Source organism: Copadichromis virginalis, linkage group LG13 (assembly GCF_057382275.1).
Source record: "Copadichromis virginalis isolate Kocher_CV1m ecotype Utaka linkage group LG13, C_Virginalis_male_GT1.1, whole genome shotgun sequence".
NCBI lineage: Eukaryota > Metazoa > Chordata > Actinopteri > Cichliformes > Cichlidae > Copadichromis > Copadichromis virginalis.
The window spans coordinates 32,393,300-32,413,823 of record NC_140630.1 but is presented as its reverse complement, the minus strand read 5'-3'; the positions used below and the strand labels follow the sequence as shown (position 1 = coordinate 32,413,823).

At 40.2% G+C, this 20,524-nt stretch overlaps 1 protein-coding gene across 3 annotated transcripts in view; it reads left to right on the top strand.

The window, feature by feature from the left end:
- The window catches only part of birc6 (baculoviral IAP repeat containing 6), a 137,084-nt gene extending 120,843 nt beyond the window's left edge, over positions 1–16,241 (top strand). For all 3 annotated transcript variants that reach the window (XM_085478496.1, XM_085478497.1, XM_085478495.1), the window contains exons 70-73: positions 14–91; positions 3,277–3,465; positions 11,908–12,042; positions 15,012–16,241. In XM_085478496.1, coding sequence (XP_085334622.1) covers positions 14–91; positions 3,277–3,465; positions 11,908–12,042; positions 15,012–15,191 — 582 coding nt within the window. In that variant the 3' untranslated portion in view covers positions 15,192–16,241. The remainder of the gene's footprint in view (positions 1–13; positions 92–3,276; positions 3,466–11,907; positions 12,043–15,011) is intronic.
- Positions 16,242–20,524: the final 4,283 nt, after the last annotated feature.

Sequence of the window (20,524 nt, the reverse complement as noted above, 5' to 3'; positions counted from 1 at the left end):
TTTTATTAATCAGGTTTGTTTAAGTATCCTCAACACATGGCACGGGAGACCAGAAGAGAAATGGAACCCACAGACCTCAAGCTTTTTACAGGTAAGATGGTTTTCCATCATAACAATCACCTGTATCAATGGATCAGCAGGCTTCTGTCTCAGTCTTTGTGTCATAGGCTATAGTTTATTAGGAACCTTGTATTAATGGCCCTGGGGTTCTGACAGCTACCATGAAGGATTCTTTTTAAAGTTCTGTTATTATTTTTCTTTATGACTGTGTGGGTGTTGATAAACCAAACACAAACCACTATCATTTCAGCCTCTGGGTTATGCCTGCTTACACACATCACTCATCTGGAAGTTGCAATCAGTTGGCATGTATGCCCAAGATGCCATCTGTCATTAGACTTGATTTTGTAGACTCTTAATCTGAAATGTTTCTAATTTTAATTTTATTTCTTTTTTTCCCCTTTTCGTTAAACCTTTCTTTGGATGTAGACATAAAGATGCCTCTCTAAAATCAGATGTAGATGAACTGAAAATTCGATATCATTCATTTTGAAATAGGATTAGTAATAAAGGTTGATGGTCTGCATGTCTTTATTTCTTGATGTGTTTGCTTGCTAGAAGAATTTACTGGTGTTTCTTTCATGTGTGTGCATATACCAGTGACAGTATTGTTTCCAGTACTCCTCTTTCAGCATAAAGTTCATAGAGCAGTAATAAATCTGAAAATTAAAATGGTATGGTACCAAACTGATTATTGAAAATTTTCCTGCCAGTGGTGTCATCCAATGCCCTTTTACTGGTCTCTCTGAGAGAACTGGCATTGACAGGCGCAGCAGTGTTCCACAAGCTGAACTTTAGCAACTAAGAACAGTGTGATTACCGCAAGAAACAAAAACAAAAAAGTATGTGCTCAGGGGTTTTTACAGGGGGTCATGTATACATACGACTATATATGGGCTCCATATAAACTGTGAAAATACACATACACACTATTTTGTTGATTTATGATCAAGTAGCCCAGGCCAGGTACCTTTGCAAGATTTGGCCCAGAAATGTTATATCCTAAAGGATCTGTATTGAAACACAGTGTGTTTTAAAGCTGTTATTCAAGAAAATACAATGATGAGTAATCCACATAAAGACTTATTTTAAGTCTCAAACCTAGCATAGTTATTATTAGCCCTCCTAGTGATGTATCATTAAACATTTTTCACTTTTCTTTAACTGTATATTGTTTGCCATCGATGTCCCAAAATGTATAAAATTAATATTTCTCAATTGGAACCATTAGTTTCTATTTAGGAAAAACGTATTTGGACTTGAATCTCATTGTACAGGGTGGGCCATTTATATGGATGCACCGTGATAAAATGGGAATGGTTGGTGATATTAAAGTCCTGTTTGTGGCACATTAGTATATGTGAGGGGGCAAACTCCTCAAGATGGGTGGTGACCATGGTGGCCATTTAGAAGTCGGCCATCTTGGATACAACCTTTTTTTTTCAATAGGAAGAGGGCCATGTGACACATCAAACTTATTGGTAACGTCACAAGAAAAACAATGGTGTGCTTGGTTTCAATGTAACTTTATTCTTTCATGAGTTATTTACAAGTTTCTGACCACTCATAAAATGTGTTCAATGTGCTGCCCATTGTGTTGGATTGTCAATGCAACCCTCTTCTCCCACTCGTCACACACTGATAGCAACACCGCAGGAGAAATGCCAGCACAGGCATCCAGTATCTGTAGTTTCAGATGCTGCACATCTCGTATCTTCACACCATAGACAAGACAATTGCCTTCAGATGACCCCAAAGATAAAAGTCTAAGGGGGTCAGATCGGGAGACCTTGGGGGCCATTCAACTGGCCCACGACGACCAATCCACTTTCCAGGAAACTGTTCATCTAGGAATGCTCGGACCTGGCACCCATAATGTGGTGGTGCACCATCTTGCTGGAAAAACTCAGGGAACGTGCCAGCTTCAGTGCATAAAGAGGGAAACACATCATCATGTAGCGATTTCAAATATCCAGTGGCCTTGAGGTTTCCATTGATGAAGAATGGACCCACACCAAACCATCACTTTTGTTGTTCCAACAGTCTTGGAGGGATCGTGGGAGATGGATGGTCTCGTAGGGTGTCTTGCATTGAAATCTGCTGCAATGACCCGGTTACTGCGTTCACCAGATATCAACACAATTTCGATCCGCTCCAAGATCCAAGATGGCCGACTTCTAAATGGCCACCATGGTCACCACCCATCTTGAGGAGTTTGCCCCCTCACATATACTAATGTGCCACAAACAGGACTTTAATATCACCAACCATTCCCATGTTATTACAGTGTGTGTGTCAGTACAGTTGTCTGGACTTTGCTGAAGCCTAGATTTTGTTTATTTCAAGCTAAATAATTATCTTACTCTTGTAATTTCTTGTGTTAAATTCAGTCTGCTACATTGTCTATGGATAAATACATATGTCCCTAAACATGAAATGTTAACACATCCCTCAGATCATTATTTGACTGAGACAAAGATAAGTGGAAGAGAATGAATCGATGAATGGATGATGTCTTTTGATTCTAATGTGTGATCAATATTGGAAATTATGTTGAAAAAGGAGACCGGAGTTGGCTCGAATAAAGTGGTCATCATCTGGAGTGGATTTTGGCTCTGAAATTAGGCAGCCCAGTTTAAGAGGAGCAGACTGTATCAATTGAAGGTCATTGGTATCAACTTGATGGAGCATTTTCAAGTTCATCCAGCTCCACAGTGGCTCAGGCCAGCAGGCAGGCCTCCAATCACAACATCGTCATTGTTGGTTATGTAGTGGCTTGGAACAGACAGAGCAATGCAGGAAGATGTCCTTAGTCTCCTTGAGACAGGCCGAGGCATTAATGGAGCTGTTAATAAAGATATATTGAAGGCTGTATTTTTATGGGGCCAAAACATCCCTTGCTTTTGTCAGACTCTTAAGTGTACACCATTGCCAAGATCAATTCATATGTTGAGGACACTGAGGGGATTTCAGGCTCATTTTGTCAGTGTATCAGGATTATACCCAACTTGGTTGTAAGTCTTAAAATGTGTTTGTTTGTTTTTTGGTTTTTTTTCTTCCTAGCTTATCTGGAAGCTGCACTAAGCTATTATTACTGTTATTGTTGTTATTATTATTATTATTATTATTATTATTATTATTATTATTAATGCCTGCAATTGAAATCCTGAATCACATTTTCCATTTTTCCCATATTTCCTTTAATTTGCAAACCAGGTGCTAGTGTCAGTGCAGTCCCTTATCCTGGTGGCTGAGCCTTACTTCAATGAGCCAGGGTATGAACGATCTAGAGGAACTCCCAGTGGCACCCAGAGCTCTCGGGAATACGACGGCAACATCCGACAGGCCACTGTCAAGTGGGCCATGCTGGAGCAAATGCGCAACCCTTCTCCATGCTTTAAAGAGGTAGGGACCATTGTTTTTTACACTTAAACCTTGTTCTTCAATTTGCTTTTAAAAAAAAAAAAAATCCTTCTGGTAGAAAACAACACAAAAACTGGACCCAGGTGAGTGTCGACTTTGATGTTGTTTGGATGATCAGTTGTCATATTTTCTTGTTTTTAACACCAAGCTAAAAATCACAACTAATTCTCAAAACCTAACTCTACCCTGAACCCAGTTCTAGCCGCTAATATTGAATAACGTGAAAACTGCTGGCTGACACCAGATCCAAAGATTTCTCCCCAGACCCAGGCCCCTTAACGTTTGTAGACTTGGACTCAGTTTGAGTATTAACCCTGGTATTCACATCAATGTACTGAGCAACTACTTTAACCCAGACAGCTTAATTTACTTTTTGATCTCGTGCTTCTATTTATTATTATGTATTTTTATACTAAGTCTTATTTTTCCTTTATACTTCTGTAGTCAATACAACATTTTGGATGATTCATCCTCGTAGTAGATTGGTTACATGCCTCTCAGCATCACATTTGAAAACCGAAAACAAAACCTCTCTTCCCCAAGAGCCATTTAAAAACAAATAAGTAAATAAATTCCTTTCACAAGAATTTCTTGGTGGATCGCAGCATCTGGAGGTGGGCCTGCCTCTCCTCCCCCCTCTCTCCCTCACAGTTTTTTGATTTCCTTGCAATGTTTTAAATGGCCTGTGGTGAGACAGACAGTGCAGGGGAGGATAACAATCTTTCAACCTGCTCATCCAAAGCAGGCTCATTCAGAAATGTCAGGAAAGCAAAATGAAGGAAGAGGAGTGCTTTAGAGATGAAAATGAGAAAGGGAGAAATGAACAGAGGGAGAAAAGGAAAAAAATCCCATCATCATGATGACACTACATGAGAAAAACAGACTAAATGGAACAAATCTAAATAAATATATGGCAGGCGACCACACATTTTACCTTATACTTTACTAACATAAAAATTTCTTGCTTGAGGAAATGTGGAATAAATGTTAGTCATGAATGGGATGGACATAACGATACTGATAATGAACAATCTGTTCAGAATGTTAGGATTGGAATCCTGTTTTATTTTCCCGTCTCAGGAGAAGAAATATAAGAAATTCAGAAATGATGTTTGTGCTTTTTTTCTGCTTTATAAAGAATGAAAACTGTTAGAAATGTCCCTGACCTGTATATTCAAGTTGAAGTTCATACAAAAAATGCATTAAACATATTCAGAATTTCTTCATTCGAGTAAAAGCCAAATTGTCTCCAGTTGAATTTGTTTTTAAAAAAATACCTGGACCAATTTCACTAAATGGTTTAGAGAGGCAGAGCATGATGAAGAGAGAACACATTACATTTTGTTGTTGATGTTAAAAGGACATCCTCTGAATGCCCTTCTAGTAAGAATGATTAGAGCTAGCAATGAGCTTTCAGCTTTAAAGATGCATTTCTCTCCTTTGGTAAATGTTCAGGATAATTGGACATCATTGGACAGACCAGAGGCTTGGTGTTTATTCATCGTTTGGCGGGTCCATTAACCTGAGCAGTATGAGTTGAGAAATCACACATTCTGCCTGTTAATGCATCATACAAAAATTACATACCACACAGTAAACCAATTCCATCCATCCCTTGTGCCCTCTGCTCTGTCAAGAGTGTCACTGTGTGTGAAGTCACACTTGCCAGGTGCCAAAAAATTGTATAGAAGTGGCAAGCTTTGGGACACACTAGCCATTTCTCTGGCAGAAATACAATCTTCAAATTCAACATCTCAAATAATTTATACTGCCATCAGTTGGATCTATTGAGATTGTATCCATCATATGTTCCTTGTCATTTTCATTCAGGTGTTTCCAATATGCTTCAATTGCCTAATATTCTTTTGACGTTGTTCTTTCTTCTTCTTTTATCATTAGAATTTATAACAATAAAAAGAAGATTTTCAGGCATTTCTTAACAACATGCACGAGCTAAAGCTTTCTAACCAAGTAGTTTATTCCATATGTTTCTTCCATAAAAGATGTGTTCCATCTTCAGAGTGTAGGTTTTAAGTACAAGCTTAGTGTTGGAGGGTTTTATTACCATCCTACCACTTAAGGCTATTTGGATTGTAATGGCTTAATCTGGCAGACCCTCTAGATGAATATTACACCACTAATCAGTATGCAGTAGGCATAACAACGACCACTGATTGGTTTGACTAACTTGCTAAATTAATGTTAATTACCTGTGGCATATCTGGTGGAGTCAGCATCACCCTGGTTTGAAGTTTCACATTGTTAATAGACTCAGTGCAGGTTTACAAAACTCTTTGTCATATTGAAATTTTAATTTAGAAAAAGTTGTTCAAGCCCAATTTGAGTAACATTACCATAGAATACATCTGCTACAAGAAAAACATGTTTCGGTTTGAGAGTGCACAGGAAAGAGAGTAGAAGACATGCCAAAAAGACCAACGTGGGACCCTTCACCGGCATTTTAGTAAATGAGTCGTCTTCTCAACTGGGTGAGCTGTACCAGTACCCAGTACTCATCTTTTTTTTTTTTTAATCAAATGGCCAGAAAGACAGAAAATACCTTGTACTCACATAAAGTAACACTTATGACTATGGAAATGCTTATGTACACAGTCATCCAGCAAACATGCCCAAAGATTTGACTTTTAGAAAACTGTACTGTATAAAATCAATGATGTTTTTTTGTTGTTGTTATGTTTGTTTGTTTATTTATTTTTATACCTGACAACATCCTCTGTCACATCAACCCTCTGAATGTCCTCCTACAATACAATAATCCATACATTCCTCTTTTCTTCCTGCTCGCAGCTCTGTCTTCTACATCCTTTGTCCAGTATATCCACAGTCTCTCGTCTATACATGTCCAAACCATCACTATAATCTCACCCTTGGCTTTGTCTCCAACACACTCAACCTGATATGCCTCTGATATGCTCATCTTTAATCTTGTACATCCTGGTCACTCCAGATGGAAATCTTAGGCTCTTCACTTCTGCCACCTCCAGCTTGGCCTCCTGTCTTTTTGTTAGTGCCACGGTTTCTAAGCCATAGACCATGTAGGTCTCACTACAGTCTGTCCTCCTGTCACAAATCACCCCTGACACTTATTCACAGTGTATTCTGTTGTGTTTCTGCTGACTTTCATTCCTCTCTAGGGTCTCATGCACTTGCTCCCTATGTCCACTACAGATCACAATGTCATCTGCAAACATAATTGTCCACAGACACTCTGCTCAGGCAGACCTCATTTATCATCACTGCAAACAAGAGGAGACCCATCTCTGATGTAATCCCCAAGTTCCTCTCTTGGCATTCTTTCCACAGACCCAGTGCAACCCCTTCTGACATTCTGTTTACTTCCACCTTCTCTGTACTTCTCCATCAAAACTCTCAAATACCATGTTTAACGTGTTCTCTGCATGAAGCCATACTTTTGCTCACCAGTTGTTACTTATCTTCTCAACCTAGCTTCACCAACTCTTTCCCATACCTTCTTGGTATGGCTCATCAATTTTATCATTCTAGTTACTACAACTCTGCACATCACCCTCATTCTTGAAAGTCAGCATCATCATACTTCTTCTCCATTCCACAGGTATCTTCTCAGTCTCCAAAATTGTTAAACAGTATGGTTTAAAAAATCTTCTGCCTTTTGTTCCTAGACCTCTTCATTCCTGCACAGGTATATCACTATGACCAACTGCCTTTCCTCTCCATGTTCTTCACAGAGTCCCAGGAAATCAGGAAATTATGTTGCAGGACATAATTGGCATGTATCCACAATCAATGTTGCTTGTATTCTAGTGACATTTAAAGGCGAAACAGTAGAAACCCCTCTGGCCTTTATACAGAAGTAAATGCTCAAATTAAATGTAAAAAATGAATCTGTGACATCTAGTAGGTGAAATGGAGTATTGGAGCAAAAGATATTGAGGAGACATAAGTAGGACTTGACAATGCCACCCAGCTGAGCAATAACACACGTTAGGCGCAAGGAAATTTAATGAAGCTTGGTGAGGTACTCCCATGTGCTTTTCTCACCACTGGCCTTTTAGCACCTTCATGTCCTCAGCTGAGGCAGACATTGACACAGAGTGTTCCAGCTGGTTGACTGGAGGTTTGACTCTCATGCATTGAAGCACAAACTGGGATTTATCAGAATGCTACAACACAGAGTTAACACTATCCCCAGGCTAACAGAAGAATATCTTATCAAAAAAGCCCTGAGTAAAGGTTGTTATTCCACCTTTGTCACAGCTATGACGATACCTAAAAATAATCCAGGCAATCCAGGACAGGAGAACGACAACCACTGCCTAAACCAAGACTATTAGCGATCCCTTATGTGTCAGGAATATTGGGATGTCTTTTTTTTTTCTCTTCAAAACACATCTCTGTGGCTTTTAAACCCTAAAGCACACATCACCAAACTTTAGTCCAACCCAAGGATCTGGTGCTCCAGCACAAAGTAATATAGTGAATTAAACATGCAGGAACCAAACAACCTCTGGCTAAGCAGGTGGCACAACTCAGATGAGCTACCTCACCACGCAAGCGTACCATAATCTGTTTACACCTTACAGGCCAGTGGTCATTGTTTCAGTGATGATGTGCACATTCTGAACAGGGAGGAATGCTCATTTGAGCAGGGAGTCGAGTCCATTTATGTGAAAAGAGGACAACCATATGTGAAATGAAGAGCGAGACTCGTGTCAGTCATTGACTAGCGACCTTGTAAAACTCCTCTTTGGTGCTGAAGATGCAGTAGTGTATTCTGACACGGTGGTCTCAGCTGCAGCTCAGCTGATCTGTCTTGAGACAGATTCTGTCGCGTCTCTAACTTGCCTAAGTACAACATGTCATTTCTCGTACAGGATAACCTTCAGCACCTAGATTCCTGACATAGGAAGGTGACACTTTGATGAGTGGGATGAGAGGAATCCTCACAATCAACTGCCTTCATGGTTGAGCACAGATATAATTACTGGAAACCTTCCTTGTTGCATTATTTTTGTCTAAATAGTAGCGATATATTTCACATGCATGTGAAGTGTTGTGGTGTTTGCCCTACAGATTCATCAGAAGCCTACATATTGCTACATACAGTGGGGCAGAAAAGTATTTAGTCAGCCACCGATTGTGCAAGTTCCCCCACTTAAAATGATGACAGAGGTCAGTAATTTGCACCAGAGGTACACTTCAACTGTGAGAGACAGAATGTGGAAAAAAAAATCCATGAATCCACATGGTAGGATTTGTAAAGAATTTATTCGTAAATCAGGGTGGAAAATAAGTATTTGGTCACCTCAAACAAGGAAAATCTCTGGCTCTCACAGACCTGTAACGTCTTCTGTAAGAAGCTTTTCTGTCCCCCACTCGTTACCTGTATGAATGGCACCTGTTTGAACTCATCATCTGTATAAAAGACACCTGTCCACAGCCTCAAACAGTCAGACTCCAAACTCCGCCATGGCCAAGACCAAAGAGCTTTCGAAGGACACCAGGAAAAGTATTGTAGACCTGCACCAGACTGGGAAGAGTGAATCTACAATAGGCAAGCAGCTTGGTGTGAAAAAATCAACTGTGGGAGCAATCATCAGAAAATGGAAGACATACAAGACCACTGATAATCTCCCTCGATCTGGGGCTCCACGCAAGATCTCATCCCGTGGGGTCAAAATGATCATGAGAACGGTGAGCAAAGATCCCAGAACCACACGGGGGGACCTGGTGAATGACCTGCAGAGAGCTGGGACCAAAGTAACAAAGGTCACCATCAGTAACACACTACAACGGCAGGGAATCAAATCCCGCAGTGCCAGACGTGTTCCGCTGCTGAAGCCAGTGCATGTCCAGGCCCGTCTGAAGTTTGCCAGAGAGCACATGGATGATACAGCAGAGGATTGGGAGAATGTCATGTGGTCAGATGAAACCAAAGTAGAACTTTTTGGTATAAACTCAACTCGTCGTGTTGGGAGGAAGAAGAATACTGAGTTGCATCCCAAGAACACCATACCTACTGTGAAGCATGGGGGTGGAAACATCATGCTATGGGGCTGTTTTTCTGCCAAGGGGACAGGACGACTGATCCGTGTTAAGGACAGAATGAATGGGGCCATGTATCGTGAGATTTTGAGCCAAAACCTCTTTCCATCAGTGAGAACTTTGAAGATGAAACGAGGCTGGGTCTTCCAACATGACAATGATCCAAAACACACCGCCCGGGCAACAAAGGAGTGGCTCCGTAAGAAGCATTTGAAAGTCCTGGAGTGGCCTAGCCAGTCTCCAGACCTCAACCCCATAGAAAATCTGTGGCGGGAGTTGAAAGTCCGTGTTGCTCGGCGACAGCCCCAAAACATCACTGCTCTCGAGAAGATCTGCATGGAGGAATGGGCCAAAATACCAGCTACTGTGTGTGCAAACCTGGTAAAGACCTATAGTAAACGTTTGACCTCTGTTATTGCCAACAAAGGTTATGTTACAAAGTATTGAGTTGTATTTTTGTTATTGACCAAATACTTATTTTCCACCCTGATTTACGAATAAATTCTTTACAAATCCTACCATGTGGATTCATGGATTTTTTTTCACATTCTGTCTCTCACAGTTGAAGTGTACCTCTGGTGCAAATTACTGACCTCTGTCATCATTTTAGGTGGGGGAACTTGCACAATCGGTGGCTGACTAAATACTTTTTTGCCTCACTGTATCCACGTTTGCTGTTCTGACTAAGCTAGAAACAGCTCCACTATTCTCCAGCCCTGTCATCAGCTTCTTGCATGTATCAAGCATCTTGGCCTTGTTTTGAACACTGCTGCCTCCTCATCACAGAAAATGTCTTCTAAAGCTGTGATTACCATATGAGCTCAGCATGTCAATCAAATACTGCTTGAGCCAGAGTCTCTGAAAAATTCTCTCTACATTTGATTTTATGGAAACAATTGATTTGCTTAGTTGAGAAAGTTGCCTGCGTGCTGTAGACCTCCTTGCCAGCAGTTGGTGTATTTGTACTAATAGTATACTTATCTTACCAAAAAATGTTGTTAGTGACTGAGACAGCACAATCTATTAATTTAGGGTTTCTTCTACCAAGAACATTATATTTCTTATCATGGGGCTGAATCACAGTAGCTCATACTCTGGACATTTTAGTCAGTTAGCCAATAAAGACAGTGAACACTGGGTGAGAATCATTTGAACATATTCAATGGGAAATGTTTTTTTGTGACCTTGTGAGAAAACTATAATCTCCCATCTACAAATGTCTTGAATATTTAAAGCTTGTGCGGTGTTTATTTGCATGGAGTTCATATTGATAGCATCTCATTCACCACATAACCAGTAAACCAGTAAAAATCTGCATATTGTGGTTTTGGAGGTAATACTGTCGTCACTCTCCTACCACCAATTTTGTTGAGCTGTGTAAATGTAAAAGTTCTAATGGCATAGGTAATATTTGATTTTTGGCACAAGAATGTTTGAGAGTCCAGTGTTGTGACTTACTATTTATAGAGTACATGCTTGAATTATGGAGCAGCAGGTTGTCAGGTGTAGTTAACATGGGGTTGGATGTTAAAACATTGATGTGTGTCTGTTGAGGACAAAGAGAATGCCTGTGAAGTATGCTTGTGTAGATGTATAATATTACAGCATATGTTAAATTTACAATTTTAAAAAGAATCACTAAATTATGGCAAAGTACATTATCTGCATCAAAAATAGGGTGAAGTACTATTAGAAAGTACTTGATTAGAAAACTATTAGAAATTGTATCTATATGGAATATATACATTTTCCAACAATATTCTTGATATTTGGTATTTGGTTTGCCTAAAACAGATAAGAGAAGAAATACTAAAGTTATACCATTTGAGCGGAAAAGATGGAATTGAGATGGAGAGGAGGGAGTTGTAGAAAGGAAAGATGGATTAAAGCATTCCCTAAACCCCCTCTGCTGCCTGTTCTGCTTTTTGTTTCTAATAAACAGCAAATCAGCAGCCACCATGATAACTCATCCCCTCCCTCCAATAGCAACAAATAGCAGCTACAGACACATCTAGCACCGCACTCCCTGCATACTGATAGCACAGCCATGGCGACTGTTGCTAGGAAGTTGACTGTAGGGGCAGGGAAGCAAGAGACTTGGGTGTAGATGGCTGACATCAAGCAGTGTTGCACAAATAATATCAGCCTGACTCTTGAGACTAGAGTGTGCCTCGTTTGTGGAGGAATGCGTTGTTTCAGTTATGTGTTAGAACCTGGGTAGCTATCAGTAGGTTGGAGTCCTGTTTGTTTGTTTGTTTTTTATTTCTTAATGTGCTAAATGTTTTTAATGTTTCTGTAAACATACACGGCAGAGCCAGTGACAGTTTCATAACAAAGTTTATTCTCTTTTGAATAAATGGTGTTGTTGTGTGTTTGCAGGTGATCCATAAACACTTCTACCTGAAGAGAACAGAGATCATGTCTCAGTGTGAGGAGTGGATCGCTGACATCCAGCAGTACAGCAGCGACAAGAGGGTCGGCCGCACCATGTCCCATCATGCTGCTGCTTTAAAGGTAAAGATATTGCCAGTACTTACATAGTTCTTTTCTACTTTGGGTACTCAAAACATCTATCGTTTCTACTATAATCCATCCATGCAAGACTTTATTCCATGCCTTTAAGTGTCCCAAGGGCGCTTGGATATGCAGACTAGTGGAAGAGCAGCAGCTCTTTAATTTGTGGATGGCCAGCTCTTTTTATGTGAATCCTGAAGTGTGTTGACGTTTAATACAATATTTGTTTAATTTTGCTGTCAGTTACTGAATTTAGTCTCATCCACTTTGGTTTAGTTCACCTTTTAACACTGCAAACTTTGGCAAGTGACCTATCAGAACATGATAATCCAGCAGAACAGCAATGATGTCAGTGAGGAAATTGCTGCTAATAAACACCCAAACCTCAAAATGTTTAAAATGATAAAGATCTTCACTTTCACTTCAATTGTATGCTTGAGTTTCTCCGTACATCATGATGACAATATGTCCGCCACATATATACACTTCCTTTTGCGCTCCCCTGAAATCTAGGGTCGATCAAGGAACAGTATGATTTTGTGACTTTACATTCAGAAGGAGAATCCTGATATAATAAGAGACTGACAAACATCCTGGTTACAGATTTTTTTGACCACTTTTTTGCTGTTGTACACTGACTTCACACTCTGTTGGATGATGCCAGGCCTTGTGTTTCAGATATGAAGCTTTACAGAGTTAGCTAGCCAGCAGCAGTGCATGTAAGCGCTCTCCTGCATGTCGCGTGAGCTACCTGCAGGGGACAGGGACTCGGCCGGCCTAATTCCTGTCCCCACCTGACTTCCTTTTGAGACAAACAGGAGTTTCTAACACACACAAAGTAACACTGTAACCCCCACCCGCAAACTGAGGCTGCACATAACAAGTCCTTTCTCTAAATAACAATGAGCTCTATTTAATAAGAAGCTTCCATGGCTGAAAATGACAGGTTCTGCTTCATTTTCTGCCTTTATTTTGTAGTATAGCAAGAAAAGAAAGGTTACAGCAACACTAATACACTGTTATCTGAAAACTGACTGATATTGAATTGGCATTATGTATTGTTTAGATTTACAGATACATCTATATGTTAAAGCTTTGTTTAGGGGCAGTGTTACAAATATGTTTTGAGCTGCTTATCATTTATGTACTTGTTGATTCTATAGCTTAGCCCCTGCTGCAGAGAGGACACAAGTCAGAGCTTCTTTGTAGTGAAATAGATTTTAAAAGATATTCGAAAGTAATAAAGTCCTTACTACAGTCATTGATCATGCTTTTTGTGCATTTCCACTCATTTTTGTTTCCTTTTTTCACATTTCTTTGTCTTTATTTGTCCTTCTCTATTGCTGTGGCTTCCTCCTTTGTTGAATACTGTTTCCTGTACTGCTGTAACAATTACTATTTTTCCTTCGCAACTTGTTTTCTGCCATAATGACTGTTAAACCGGGATTATACTCTGTTGAGGTCACGGACAGGTGGTGACACAAAGCATGGGTACTTGTTACTAATATAGGCAGTTGAAGTCTGCTTTAAGTACCCGTGTGGAGTTGGTGCAATATAATCTAAATTCTCTGCGGTCACAGAAACACTGGCCGGTTCAGAGACGATTGCTCAATTTCTAAAGACAAAATTTATGTAAGTCAGACCCAAGTGGACCCTAGCTGACTCGCAGACATGTAAACTATAAAATGTACATGGAGCTTAGTTCACGGTGATCAGATTCACTCCAGCCAGACTTGCTGCACACTTGGTCTGGGTGTCATAGCTCAGACAAAGCATCTCCCACTCTGTATTTTGTGAATCTCTGAGCTCCGATTTGATATATCACTAAAATAACAGAAAGGACCAGCCAAATCACACTTTTGCCTCCCCAGCCCATTCACTCTATGTGCCACAAGTTACAAGAGGTAGTTATAAAAGGTCCATGGCAAGTCGAAATGACAGCAGATCATGCTGCAGACCAGCAATTGTAATGTGGTGACAGCAGTGAGCATAAACGGGTCATTATGCTTATCTTTTACTTGGCGTGAGCAATCCACTTCATCATTGACACAAGTAAAGCTGTTGCTCGTTTTTTTTTTTTTTTTTTTGCATTTGCATTTGCATTTGCATTTGCTGTTCTTCCTCTGTGGTATTTTTGCTATAACCACCACAGAATTATAGTAATATCTTGAAATCTGCTTCCCGAAACCCCATTCTGAGCCGTCTGCTGCTCCGGTGCGCCAGCTGGAGCATAATGGCCTGACTTCAGGCCCGTCAGTGGTGGTAATGAGTTTGTCATTTTCACGATGACAAGAATACCCAGCTTTCCCTAAACACAAAAATATTTGTCTGTTGAAAGATGCGAGTTATTTGTTTCCAAGTGAAAGCAAAATGGCAGCAAAAAACTCTGATGTGAACATAGTTTTTAAAAACTGTTCAGCAGGTTAAATGTTTGTTTGCCCACCCAGATGGTTAGAGAAGGAGTCTGTTGATAGTGTCTGGTGGTACTTAACCTTTCCAGAAACTAAGACAGATGTTTAACAATGAGAGGCACAGTCTCAGCCCACTTGAAAATACTGATTTGCAGATATTTACCATGTTAGCCAACTAGCACCAACTCAGAGCAGCTGATGCCGTAAGGAGTGGTACTGCAGTTTTCTGTGTCCCCACAGATACTAGCATGGCAAAAACCCATTAGAACATTGGTCCCTCCCTGGTGTACAACTTTAGTGGCAGTTTATTGGAAAAGTCTCCTTCTCAATATTTTCAGTACCAAGACTCGGGTATCATTTTTTCATCATTGTCCTCTTTCAACGTAAATAGGAATGTCACGATTTGTTGTTCGGGTTTGTTTCGCTGTTAAATTTAGTCCCAAATGGTTTCAAAATTGTTACACTAGCCACCTTTGAACTCTTCACGTGAGACGTGGGAAAACAAATTAAGGCCAAAGAAGTAACCAGGATTCTAACACTAATTCATCTCTTGTGCAGAGACACACAGCTCAGCTCAGAGAGGAGCTCCTGAAGCTGCCCTGCCCTGACGGACTGGAGCCCGACGGTGATGAGTTTACAGAGAAGAGCAGCGCCCTCATCCTCAAAGAGCTACCCAGTCAGGACACAGAAAAGCCCGGTGGCAGTCAGGACAGCCACTGCAGTGAGGGCCAGCTATGAGCCCTTCCCACCTGCCCCCTTCCTTACCCTTCCAGCATCTCCAGCCCTTACCCTCCTCTTCCTTATCATCTTCCTCCTCTTTCATAGACTTGGTGGCTTCAGAGCACGAGCCATCACTTTGTCCATATTTGTATGTAAAGGTCTAACTAGAATAGCAGAGAACGAGGGGACGCGAAGGCGACAAGAGGAACTCTGATCTATGCTACGCCTTTATTAAAGAGTTGACAGAAACTTTTATTTACCTGTAAAGGAGTGTAAACATTTTGTGCTTTTTCCAATTGTGAAATAACCACTGATTGGTATGTTATTAAACTTGTTTATGTATACACGGCAGAGGAAGATTACAGATTATATAAGGGAACTACCTTAAGAGAAGAATGTTTACTGAATGTTCGTTTCCTTTTTTTTTTTTGGACTGTTAGAGCAAGAACAGTTGTAACCAAGGATGTACTGGTCTTTAAGGATCCTAAAAAAACACAAAAAAACGCACACACAGGTAACACAATCCGAGATTTTTAAAAAAGCCCCTCTGCTCATGCTCGTCTGCGTTCTCTAGGATCATATCCACTTGAATAAGGTTCAGATGGACATTCTTAAATGCTATGTTATCACTTTTACAGGCTCCAAATTAAAAGCACCATGCTCTGGATAAACATTTGTTGCCTCTCAGAACTCCTCCATGACCGCTTTCCATCGACATGACTGTAGATCACAGCAAGACTGCGTCAGAGCCACAGGGGCAATGTACTTTGAAGGCTTTTGCATGTGTATGTGTGTTTTCTGTGCGTGTGCAACAATCCCCAGTGAGATACAAAGCTGTGATGTGCCTTTGATCTACACCATACCACCAAATGCTCCCAACTGATTTTACTGATTTCTTTTGCTATTTCTACAAAATTAAGAATATTCTGCTCCATTGACATAAAAGAAACTTCTTTGATCTTTTTTATGTTGAACTCCAGTGAACAAAAAATGCACTTTCTATTTTACTCACTCTTTAGGGCAGTCACATTCTCCTTTTGCTAGGACATTAAATGGAGCTTGAAAGTATGTGACTGACTGAATGCTTTTTTTTTTTTTCCTCTGTATTTCCCAGCGCCTGATTTAGAAAGCGTGTTGGGGGAAAACAACTGGAGACCATGTCGAACAGGGAGACTGAGATTCTCAGAACATTTTATGAAAACTTGGGGATTTGAGTAGCTTACTCAGGAAAACCTGGGCTGAGATCCAAAAAGCAGGAATTTAGAGAAGAATTTTCAAATGAAACCTCCAGTTCTTCTCTACTAGGGTATCTTTGCCTAATTTAGTTAACAATTACAGGTTGGTATGCAGACTTGTTGATGAGTTTGACTGAAAAGTCATTGAAGAGAGAAGTTTGAAAAATCAAATGGAAAAAAGAAGAACTGACTGCAGCACATGCAAGGGTGTAGCTTATGTTACTGGCTGGTTTTGACACTGCTCTGTGGTGATCTGGGCAAGTCCAGCTCTTAATAGCACCTACGCCAGGGGTGCACAACTCCCTGCTGTATGTGCTATAAAGCTATGGTGCAACCCCTGGGAAAATTAGGTCATTGGCAAGAGTATAGAACTTGAGTGCATGCTGAAGTGGCAACCCCTAACCCCACTCTAGTAAATGTAAGTGTTTGGAAAAATCTACTTCTAAAAGTACTTTATTGCACTATGTTCATTCACTCATGAGCTGCTGTAACATGAATCAAATAGCTGAATGGCCACCTCAGCATGCACTCAAGTTCGATAGAGTCTTCCTAATGACTTAATTGTATTTAGATGTGTTGCAACAGGGACACATGGAAAAGTTTCAGGCCTCCAGCCTTCGAGGACTGGAGTTTAAGACCCCTGATATAGAACCTGATACTGCCTACATCTTATCTGAGCAACACACCTTGTGTGCTCAACAATTAATAATACCAAGTTTGGCAACTAGCTTGCAAATGGTTCGTGAAGCACCTCTGAGACTCTTTCAGGTCCTGTTTGGAGGATTTTGGTCCATCCTCTTTGCTAGCACTGGCTGATAAGAAATTGGAGCTCCTTGTGTGCCTGTACTTCTAAGGTCTTTCCACAGATATTCAGTGATGTTTCGTTTGAACGATGTGAGGATCAAGGTGAAACCTATTGTTTAAGATCATTATTCTCTTCCATCTTCAGTATTCCAGGTCTTACAAAGTATGTTTCCAAAATTTGCTGCTGTTTTATCGAACATATTCTTCGGTCCATCACTGATATGTTGAGAAGCATAAATTTCTGTTTCAGCTCAGTAACTCTAGGACCAAAAATGCATCAGACCATAACGTTTTCTTCTGCTGGTTCTTACATTAAAGTCATATTGTTCAGGTATGGCTGTATGGTAGAATCACCATCACTGTGGTTTCTGATTTACTTTATTAGCAATTCTGTAAGCAGTTTTCTCTTCCTGACCTCCACTGTTGCACGTTAATGCTGTTTTTAATAACAGTACAAAGTGATGAAAAAATCCCTGGGAGAAAAAAGAAAGTTTGTATATATGTATGTATATAACGTGGCTGTAGCGTAGGACGTAGAGCAGGTCATCTACTAATTGCAAGGTTGGTGGTACAATCCCTGGGTACTAGTCTACATGTCAAATATTCTTGGGTAACCCCAAGTTGCTCCCAAATGCATCAATTGGAGTGTGAATAAAAAATGGAAAGCACTCAAGCACAGAAAAAAATGCTTGTGCCAATGGAGGAAGTTGTGTAAAGTGCTATTTAAGAACCAGTCCATTTACCATTTACGTACATACATACATTTCCTGTACTCTGTTGTGGCACTCTGTATATGGGCCCAGCTTGGTTCTTACATGCTGCTACTATGTGTTGAGCAGTCTCCAGGGCACAGTCTGCACATCTGTTGGCTATGGTAGACTCCTGCCTCTGTGGATCTGGTGCTTGGGATGTGTTTGTGTGCTGCCATGTTCAGAGCCTGAGTAGTGTCCTTCAGGCCAGCCTGAACACTGTTAAAATGCCCTGTCATCAGTGCCCAGTTCACATGAAACTGTTTTTGTACAGTAATTTATCTTTGATATGAATAATCAAGAATTGACACTCTCACATGCAAAAAATATTAAACTTGTTATTTTTATCAGTAGTAGTAGTGTTACTGGGAAAAAATAGTTATAGTGGGTGCCAAGCAAGTGTACTGTTCACTTATGTCTTTTGTTCACTTATGAGAGTCACTCTAGGTGGACCATTGGAGAACAGGCCATTTATCCTCCCAATTACATGTGATCTGGACTGAAAATCAGGGGCAACGGGTGTTATGGAGTGATGAATCCAAATGTAAGAATTTTGGTTCAGTCCATTAACAATATGTTCAGAGAGAGATCCAGCAGTGAGTGTCTGCAGCCATCTGTAAAACACCGGAGGTTCTGTCATGTTTTGAGGCTCCATTTCAGCCGGTGATGTTGGAGATCTTGTCAACATTAATGAAATTATGAATGTTAAAAAGTACTGTCGGGTTTTGATCCATCAAAAGGAAAGCATTTGATTAACGAGGGCTCCATTCTTCAGCATATCTTAGCTTTACTTTAAATATGAATAAACATGATGAGAGAATTTGTGGTGCTAGTTTTCATTGCACAGAAATAGTAAGAAATATAGTACGACACTGTGAAGCAGCTGAAAGCACATCTCTAAGGATACAAATGTTCTTACAAATGGAATGGATGTGTTGACCAAAAAAGTGCAGTACTTCATGTATAAACCCTTTAAAACCTAGACTCTTTCGACTATAGTGGGGCCCAAAACCTGTACGAATAGGAAGCTAAATAAGGAGTTTGAGCAGTAAAACAACTGCACACAAAGGTTTGGGAAAATTGCTTATTTTGTTGAATCTTTTCAAAGTGGAATGAAGCAAATGCAATCCCTGCAGCAAACATCAATTAAAAATGAGCGGTATATTAAATTTTAATATAATTCAAGTCACATGACAGATATGATTTTCAAAATTTACAATATTTCTTTTGTGACTGAATATGTAAAATTAAGATCAGGACTCTTTTTCTTTTTTTTTTTCCTCCTTCTTGTGCATATCTGTCTGGAATCAGTCTGATATGTCTGTGAAGGTTCTCAGTCATCCAGGTCATCGTAAACGTAGTCAAAGGAGCTTGCAAAGCAAAGCGTCTGGACTTCTTTAAGTTGCTTGAAGACGTTTCACCTCTCATCCGAGAAGCTTCTTCAGTTCTAAGGTCAAATGGTGGAGAGTCCCAGATATAAACCTAGTGGGAGTTTCCCCCCACAGAGGGACAAAAGGACCCCCTAATGATCCTCTAATCGCCTGAGCCAAGGTGTGAAACTGGGTGTGGGTCCCAATCAGCCAGAGTTTTGGGTGAGTTCACTGTGACACCTGGCCCCACCTTATCATGCGAATTCCTGAGATCAGATGGCCCAGGATGTGAGTGGGCGTTAAGGCGTCTGGGAAGGGATCTCAAAACTGGATTATAGATGGCAGAGAGTTGGTGTCGTAAACCCCGCCTCTGTTCAAAGATGGTCGCTCACAGTGGACATAGATGGCTTCTTTCACTCCTCTTTCAAACCATCTGTCCTCTCAGGACACTTGCTGGGGATTTATTTTTGTCAGTGGAGTCAAATGGTAAGTTACAATTTGTGCATTTTGTCATACTGGAAACAACACAGATTATATTGTAGCTTAATAGCTCTGTAGAACAAATGATATAAAGATTGTAGTGTCAGGGTCCTTCTAAAGAAGTAATATTGATGATCGCATGCAGGTGGCATAAACTAAATATTCAGACGTGCTACCAACAAATGATTCATTAACAAAGCAGTGGAGCAGACTGTTTAGGCTCTTGTGGTTGTAATAACATCCATAACTGCAGGTTTGTCATTCATTTTTTTTCAGAGGTCTAGATGATCACATCTGTCTTTGTCATTTAAGTGAGGTGGACTCTTGGGTAAATTGCTGTCCACTACATATACACAGAATGTGCACAGTATTTCAGATATAAAAAGCGAGTATGTAATGGACTCGCTGGCTTTAATGTAAAAAGCCTGTTGTGTAACTTTAATGAGGCAGTTGGACTAAAGCAGTGTTGCTCATCAAGGTAAACATCTGAGGAATAAGGCAATTGTTACTTGTCCTTTTACTCAGTGTTCTTTTAATCACACGTTTACTAAAGTTTTACATCACATAAGTCATTTTCACAATCATTCTACTTTAAAAGATTTCAAGACAGAGCTTATTGTTCTCTGAACTTCCTTGTTTGCTGAACGGCAGGTAACGTGCATCTTTTTGTTTGTTTGCTTTTGTGCGTTTGTGTTTTCTCTAATGGGCCTCAG